Source organism: Schistocerca cancellata, chromosome 2, assembly GCF_023864275.1.
Source record: "Schistocerca cancellata isolate TAMUIC-IGC-003103 chromosome 2, iqSchCanc2.1, whole genome shotgun sequence".
Classification (NCBI taxonomy): domain Eukaryota; kingdom Metazoa; phylum Arthropoda; class Insecta; order Orthoptera; family Acrididae; genus Schistocerca; species Schistocerca cancellata.
Genome location: NC_064627.1, coordinates 397,057,699 through 397,066,572, shown reverse-complemented (window position 1 = coordinate 397,066,572; position 8,874 = coordinate 397,057,699). Strand labels below are relative to the sequence as shown.

The 8,874-nt window shown below is 33.6% G+C and overlaps 1 protein-coding gene across 2 annotated transcripts in view; it reads right to left on the bottom strand.

The window, feature by feature from the left end:
* Positions 1-237: 237 nt before the first annotated feature.
* The window catches only part of LOC126161821 (zinc finger protein 395), a 515,999-nt gene continuing 507,362 nt past the window's right edge, over positions 238-8,874 (bottom strand). For both annotated transcript variants that reach the window (XM_049917923.1, XM_049917924.1), the window contains 2 exons: positions 7,483-7,580; positions 238-5,970 (listed from right to left, as the gene is read on the bottom strand). In XM_049917923.1, coding sequence (XP_049773880.1) covers positions 5,764-5,970; positions 7,483-7,580 — 305 coding nt within the window. In that variant the 3' untranslated portion in view covers positions 238-5,763. The remainder of the gene's footprint in view (positions 5,971-7,482; positions 7,581-8,874) is intronic.

The window sequence follows — 8,874 nt, the reverse complement described above, 5'->3', positions numbered from 1 at the left end:
AAAATAAATTTCTTTTAAACACAAATATATAACAACTTCATTGGATGAATTTGTCACAGAGAGAAACACACACATGCCTCATTGAAAGTTTTACAATAAAGATAATCCATCTCATGTTCTGTCTAACTTTCTTTCGTTTTTACAAACTTTTTATTTTGAATACAGTCTAATCTGGAACATAATTTGTCTGTTTTCTTGTTCAAACTGTGCTCGAAATTTTACTATACTGAGACTATGTAACATAATTTTAGATACAAATGTGTAAGAAAGTTATGCGAGTATCATGAGATTTATTTACAAGACATGAAGAAGCCAGGAACATGAAACACTCTCCCAGAGCACTTCTCAGCAACAAGAAGGAGCAACAGATGCCACAAATGGTTTACAGTAGATTCACTCGTCACTTGTTTCAACATTCAAAATTTAGGCAGCTTAAAATGCAATTAAAGCTTAAGTGTAAAATCATTGGAAGGGACCTGGACAAAAATTCATGAATTGTAGATGATATGATACATAGACTAACAGTGCAAAGGATTTGCAGTAATTTTTTCAGTTTTAAAATGGATTTGTTAAAATTTGGCTTCTTATTTTGATGTGTGTTTCAAATAGGATAGAAATTTTGAGTAGCAACAGAAACTTTTAAAATAGAAAATAATGTGTTACAATGTAAGTTACAGATTATCAAGCACATAACTGCAATGTCAAAATTTGCTCATTATAGTCTACTGCTTCTTACAGCCACCATGAGTAAACAGGATGTACTAAATTCTGGGGTGTTTGGCTTACAATAAGCAAAAATGTTGTAGTGATAGGACTTATAACCCTCTACTGACACACAGCAGAGTTCCACACCTAAATTCTTTTCTAATTGTCAAAAGCATACTTTCCAGTGATACAGAGAGAGAGAGAAATTTCATAAATTACTAATTATGAGTAATATATATATATATATATGCATCAATTACACAATGAAATAAGATAATTACACAGAAAACAATTACAAATGTTAAATAAGGAGAATCTGAACCAAAATACAGAAAATATTCCTTCATTGAACAGGCATTCAGGAACAAATGTCCAAGAAAAATCACCTATCAATTACAGATTCAGTTCATCTTTTTTTCCCCCTCAAAATTTAGTGTTGGGAGGAGGAGGGGGGGGGGGGAGTTAGGAATGTCAAACTATCTTTCGTCGTATTGCAATAAAAAGCAAACAACTGACTACTCTTTACTGTTAAGACATTTTTGTGACTCAATAGCGTTCACAATCCCCATTACTCACATACCTTTACAATCATATCAGTCAATAATAAAGAATATATTGCATCAAAGGGATAAGATTTTACATCAAGCAGAAGTGAGTTCTTGGTACAGTGACATGTTTTTCATCAAAGCTAGAAAGAAGTGAAACAGCAGTTAAATTTGAAATGGCCTTCTACAGAGGTTTTCACATAGTTGAAAATTTAAGTTGGTATCTAAAGTGGATGAGCTGTAGTCCTCATTCCATTAACACTAACATCGGAGTCCTAACATAAAAGATAAGTTGCAATATTACACTTCACAACAATACTGCACTTCTCTTTTGTGAAGTACTGTGCACTCATTCTTTAACACAGTCAGTTAACTTGCAAGGTCCATGCCCTGACAGAAAGCTCACCAGCTCCTGTGCATTTGTTTACAATCAGACAGTTTGAACTGACATAAAAATGATGCACATTTCTGACATTCAGCTTACAGCTCAATAGGAACTTATTCTCTCCACTTCTGTTACATTAAATATATATGAATAACCACACAGTAAGATATGTTTATTAATGTTTTTTACAATATCTGCTGCAGCCTAAGTTAGTTAAGCAAAATTACTTTAAAATGCTGGTCAAAGAAATACTCATATTCCTTTATACTCAGGTATTTCTGTGTAACTGACCACACAACTCAAAAAAGAAAAATATAAGGCAACACTTCCTAAGGCACTCGTGGACAACCTGGGCTGCATAGGGATTTTCTTAAAACTGTTAGAGGCAAGATATATGAACTCCTTCCTGTTTGGCTGAGCACATTTTGCTTTGGTTGTAGCAATCTGTATGAATTACAGAACCCATTTTATATTAAATAAATCAGTACTGCTGTCACTGACTGTTCTACAACCAGCTGAATTAAAACAGATCAATCTGAAAAATAATTTTAGAACATAATTTTTGGTTTCCATATTTTGTTTCATTAAGCATGTTATAGTATAGCAGCAAAATTTAAAAAAAGGAAATGTCAGGTTCAGTTAACAGAGACAAATAGAGATTTCACACAGTCAGAATTTTTCTTCAACTAGACCCCCATATCCTAATGCAACCTCGGACACTGATCATCACAATTGTCTTTTTCATGTATCAAGATCCAAACTATTGTGTATCCAATTAGGTTTTGCTCATTGGAAGTGGAATAGGGGTGTAAAAAAGGGAAATAATAAAAGAATACACAAAACTACAGTATACTGAATGTGGACTCATTTGCTTTTATCAATGATAAAATGAGACACTCTTTCTTCATTTCTAAATAACTACTAAACTTTATCAGATATTGCAAGTCTATAGCGGGTAAGAGTGGGCCTGATCCATAGCAGGATCTTAATTGTGTGTTCTCGACTAATAAATGGAAGGTAATAAGTCTTTAAAAATGTGGAGACATAAAATCGTCCAAACAACTATCTGCCAAAGAATCAAATTGTGTGAGACAGTGCATAAGGCAACATTAAATTTTCTGAAAGACTCAACTAAAGAAAATAAATGGCAACTGGATTTCTGGAAAAGCTTTCTAATCAAACAGATCTTCGCTAAACAACAGCTTCAAGGAAGTGAAAATACTTGTATATTATGTTCATTGTTAGAGATGTAAATCAGAAATTGTTGAGTGAGAAATCTGTATGGTTTTAGAACATCCTTGTTGCATCACTAGTGATTATTATGATTACTTGGCATATGTAATGAGCAAAATTAATTACAATATTTCAATACTGTCTACTCATCTCTTGTATTATAAAATAATCTCATATTATAAAATCCACTGTGTCAAAGTAATGTCATCATTTTCAGTATTATTTAAATAGTAATACTCTTTTTCTTGAATCAAGGGTTATAAGTACCTCTGGGCTTCAGAAGGCAACTGTTTCAACATTATGGAACATACATAAAAATGACACAGACCAGTGGATAGGGTATCTCTCCAAGTTTCAGTTCATAATGTAGGACAGAGAACTGTTATAGTGCACCAATAGGGTGCAGACTTGTCAGATCATGTAGACGGATATCCACTTTATATTGTTGCATCAAACTAGTTCACACTTACAGACAAGCAACTCACTGAACAGATTTCAAGAGCAGGCAGTTGTTGTCACACATGCATGTAGGTATTGATGTTTGTTGCATTGTAAGTGGTGCATATAGTGAGCACCTATAATATGAGTTAAAAACTTGGAGGACTGCTCTATACATTAATGTATGTGTATTTTATGCATGCCTAGCAGTTTTTGTGTAGTCATCATCTGAAACCCTAGAGTTACTTGTGAATAAGTTAACACTTTGTATTTAATGTAAAACTAGTATGCATATAGCATCGTTCACATACATGGGAGTCCTAGCTTGAAGATAATGATCAGTTACTCTCTGAAAGAAGACTGCCGTATCAGAGAGAATGGACACAATGAGACATCGATAAAAACATTCCAACAGTGAGAACCAAATGTCATACTTTTGAAAGGGAAAAGTTTACTCTTTAGAGATGAAAACTGAAGAAAAAATTATATCTTTAAGGGATATCAGAGAGAAAAACCTACAGTGATTCAAAATTTAAAAAGTATGAATATGTTGACATCAGAAATATTTCTCTGAATGAGCCATTTCTCAATGTCTGTCTTGGTGTGAAATAGTTATTTTGATGCTCCTCGATATTAATTTTGTCCAAAGTTCATTCCATATCCCTCATCAGAAGATTTCAGTTCCAATTTGATAGAAAGAAATTAAAAACTTGTTTCTCTCTCTGCCAGTAATGGTTCTGTTTCCTTTATCCAATTTTCTTCTGTCCGTCTTTACTTGTTACAAAGAGATTATGTCATACAAAATGTAACATCAGCAATTAGACAGTTATCACATATTACAGTACAGGAGCATAGCCCTCTTCTTGGCAATTCCACTGAAATAAAGTATGAGGCACTGAGTGAAAAGTGACTAAAACATTTAAAATATAAGGTTTTTAAATAATGTATCCACAAGGATATAAATCATAGCCATATGTAAATTAATATTTGGAAGTGTTTCTTGAAAAATGTACTACCGAAGCACAGTGATTTAAGATAATAGTTGATAACTGTATGCCATTTGACAAAAGAAACAGGTACTAATGAGTGTATGCTGAACATTTAGTAATAAGAGACCCAGTAAACAACCACACTTTACTTTTAGGAGCATTGTGATTCTAATACACATTAAGATAACATCAGAATATAACTGCAACTGAATTTAAGTGAACAGGATATTCGTAATAACCCGAAGTATCCAGATACTGTGAACAGTTTTAATGGCTATAACATTTTAACACAAAGGATCAGTACATGTACAGGGTGAGTGAAAACTCATAGAACAATTTTGTCAGCACCACCACACACTTTATATTGCCACATCCCATCTTCCTTCCTTCCTTCCTTTCTTTCTTTCTTTCTTCCTTCCTTCCTTTCTCTCTCTCAATCCTTAAAAATGAGTAAATATGGACTGTATTTGTGGATCACACCTGGAAACTTAATTAATGCAGGAAATATATAAATAACTGAAGTTCAGCATCATTATATTTGAGTTTTTTGGCAATAACATCATTAACAACTATATTTTTTAAAAATATCTGCTTTTGCAGCACAACTGAAAAACAGCTCTTTGACAATATTAACTTTTTTTTAAATCTGAAATAGTAGTGATTTTTCTTTGTTCCTATGATGTTTAAAAGAGTGCTAAATTTATAACATTGTCAAAGAGTATCTCTCTGTATGTTAGTACATCTCTTAAAAATGTATAAAATCATCTTTAATATCACTTTCAGTTCATACAATCACAGGCACGGAATTAAATGGGCAGTGACATCAGGTCATTCAGAGATATCTTAGTATCTCAAAAAACATTTGAATCATTTATTTGTAATATAATGTCCCTCAAGTTCAAATATAATATATTACAGCCTGTTCACAGAACTGAGCATACAAATTAACAAATCTGTACACTTTGTTATAAAATAACAAATATTGTTTGAAAATGTAAGAATTCATTATAAATCCTTCAAAATCACTAACATGACGTAACATAAATAACTTCTTTGCTCCATATGTATTCACATATCCAGACCATAGGTGTTCTGCCTCTGAAAATATTAAATCACACCCAAGATCTCAACTAGGCAATTCATTTTGATGGGAATGAATACGCAGAACACCAATTAAAAAAATGCTTTCTGTATTACAGTTACTGTAATTGAAACCCAAAGGCCTGGAAGATAGTTCACATCATGAACACAGACCTCCTCTTACACATTTCTGCAGCCACTGTGAAAGCATCACAAGTGCGTTCTATAATCATCGAGGCAGTAATAAAAGACTCAATTATAAAATTTGTGCTTTGTCAAAACAGTAATTCATTGGCAAAAATGTACCATAAATCTGTTTTACTTTCACTTTAAAGTGCACTTTAATACTGAAGCTCAGCAGTTCTGAACCAGTTCACAGCTTTAAAATTTAGTCACCGAACCGTGTGCACGCTTTCTTCCACTTGCACTGCGTACACCACAGTTCTCGATGTTCCATCCCGTACACTTTTCGACACTTCTTTGTTTCTCCTCGCATTTTGCGTGTGGGGCTCCCTGATAATAATTTGCTTGTAGTTGATGCGGGAAAACTGGACTCCGAACGAGGGCTCAGTTTCAGGTGTTTCAGAGGTGAATTCTGAAAGTGAATAAAAACAGACATTTTAAAAACTAGGCAAAAAATAAGTAAGTAAGCTGCATATTTGGCTACTAGCATAAATGAGAGTTACTTATAATTTGAATGCTACCAATAAAATAAAAATCTGACATCACAAGAAATCTGAACACAGTTTTAAAACAGACCTTCTCATGTTTATTTGCCTGTACAATTACTGAATAATTGAAGACTAGTAAAAATGTTGGTAAAACCTGATTTGATCTCACATATCCTGTACCTGCTGTAGCTAGAAGACTTTTATCAAGCTATTATGTCATCTTAACCCAAGGAAAGGAAAGTTAGGTATTTCATTTTCAGCTTCGGATCACACAAATGGTGTTATAACCTGTGCTGGCTTCTTAGCAAATCATCATCAAGTTATCTGTTTCAAAATAAATAAAAAAAGGAGGGATAGTGGAGTATTAGCAATCTAAATAACAAAATAAAAATAACTTCTATACACGGCTATACACATTTGAATACATTACATGGTAACTTTTCAAAGTGCAACTGGACAGGCCCAGGGAGGAGCACACATTGTAAACATATCTGCATTCTGATTACTGGAACTGAAGGCTGCAGTTAATAGTCTTAAGTTGGCAACTCTTTAAATTGAAAGAATAAAATTAAAAATATACACAATATAACACTGATTGTGTGATTGCTTCTAGCAGATTTGAGAAGCGTGTATATCTCAATTTTATACTTCGTATTTTTAATCTTATATTTGTGATACCAAATCAGAATACAAATACGTTTACATTGCAAGCAGCTCACCTGGCCTGTTCAATTTTACTGTGTGTGTGTGTGTGTGTGTGTGTGTGTGTGTGTGTGTGTGTGTGTAGAGAAGTTAGTTTGATTCTGTAACTTAATTTCCTAGAATTTTATTAACTTCTTTTCATTTTAAACAGATCAGTTGATGACTTATGAAGATGCCAAAACTGTTTATGATGCCATTGGACTGTCCTGGAGGGAGGGGGGAGGGGGGGGGGGGAAGAAGAAGAAGAAGAAGAAGAAGAAGACGACAAGACAGCCACTGTGTGTGTACTACTAGTCTATAAGTAGTCTATAAGTAACATATTCCATTCATCTGTTTATTGTGTTTCAGGGTTGTTTTTCTGAGGTCAAGTTGGGAATTGTGTGTGGCATTCACCTAAATGGGTGCCTGAAACTGACTAAAATCTTACTCATACTGGTCAGTATGATAGAAAAAGCAGGCATTAATGTAGTGCATTAATTCAACCCAGTTGTAGTTCACGCTACCTTACACAAGAATGTGTTCTGTATCTTACACTGTATGAATATGTTTAATTTCATCTTGTCTTTTTCTCAGTTAATGTGAGAAAAATATTGATTTTTGTAGGGTTTGTCGAGTTCAGTTAGCTTGCACGAATTTTAAAAATGTATTAACAGAAATTTTTTAGCATGTATTATGATGCTACGATCAACTATGAGACAATATGTAATATATACTTTTGTGATTTAATAAATTACCGGTGAGGATGATGCTGATGAAGAATAGTTGCCGGCAGGAATGTTGATGGGTCCTGCTTTGTGGTAACCATTCTTCAACTGTTTTTGGTACTCTGGGTCTGTAAAAGAGTTTCATCACTAAATCAATGCAACAAATACAATACAATATTGTTTTTAATTTCTTGAATACTTTTGTTTTGTTGTTTCAGAAAAATCAGTAAAACAGCAAGAACTAAAAGTATACAAAATAGCACTTTTATGTGTAGTTACATGTAGCGCAATGTAAGTTTAGGTGCTGAACAAACTAATTTTCTCTATATCTCAACTATGTTTTCATTTGATGTAAATAATGTACCAAATAATTTTAAACCTAATGTTTAATTTGGTTTGTAGATTACTAAACCTTTTCCCCCAAAAATATCAGTTAAAATACGCAAGATATGTGCTGATGGCAAAAAGTTACATAATCAGCATTAAATAAAAAATACTAACAATAAAACTATCTTTACACTTTTCTGTCCATAACATACCCACAAATACTAAGTGTATTTCATTACTGTACGTTTGTTAATGTAATTTATAAAATCTTAGTTTGATTTCTGTGACTCAATCTGATAAGGTTAATCTGTTAACTGATATGAAAACAAGATTGTTCGTCACTTACGAGAGACATGGGAGGAGGGCTTCATTAGTATTATAACATTTCAGTTCCCTATCACACCTTTCATTTGAAATGTCATAGTAATGCAACTTATAGGTTTAGAATCAACTACTAATCTTTTCGAACTGATTCATTCTTTCATTCATGCTGTCACTGTTACTATAAATGAAATTATATTAATCTTTACTCTGTTTCTTCTCCCCCTGCCCCACTTGATAATTCTGCTCTATGTATATGCAGCAGTGGCATTCTGGAGTAATTCTGCATGCATGTAAATTACTTTCCAGTTTCCATCATTGAAGATGATTTTCTTCAAAGTCCTACCCAGTATCTCAGTTGGGAGAGGAGGAGGAGGGTGGGAATGAGACAACTTGGTTTCACAGTGAATGATGAAATATTTTTGAAAATTCATGAGAAATGACTGCTGCAAGTCAGTATCAACTATGTGATTTGGTTTTTTCTAACTGATACAAAATTTATACGTTTGCCTTTACAGCAGGGTAGGATTGGAGTTCAGTTTGTAAAGATATGTTTCCCCCCCCCTCCTCCTCCTCCTCCTCCTCCTTTCTTGTATGTGAGGGTAGCAGCCCCTCCTGAGCATTTGCTGGGTATGCCCTTGGCATTTCTGCCTTTGATCTGCAGCATTTCTGCCCCTCTCCTAACTACAAAACATAATAGTCTATCCTTACACCAAACCTGCTTGCAATACATTGTCACATGAATAATTTTTGTGAATGCTACATGTGCAAGAG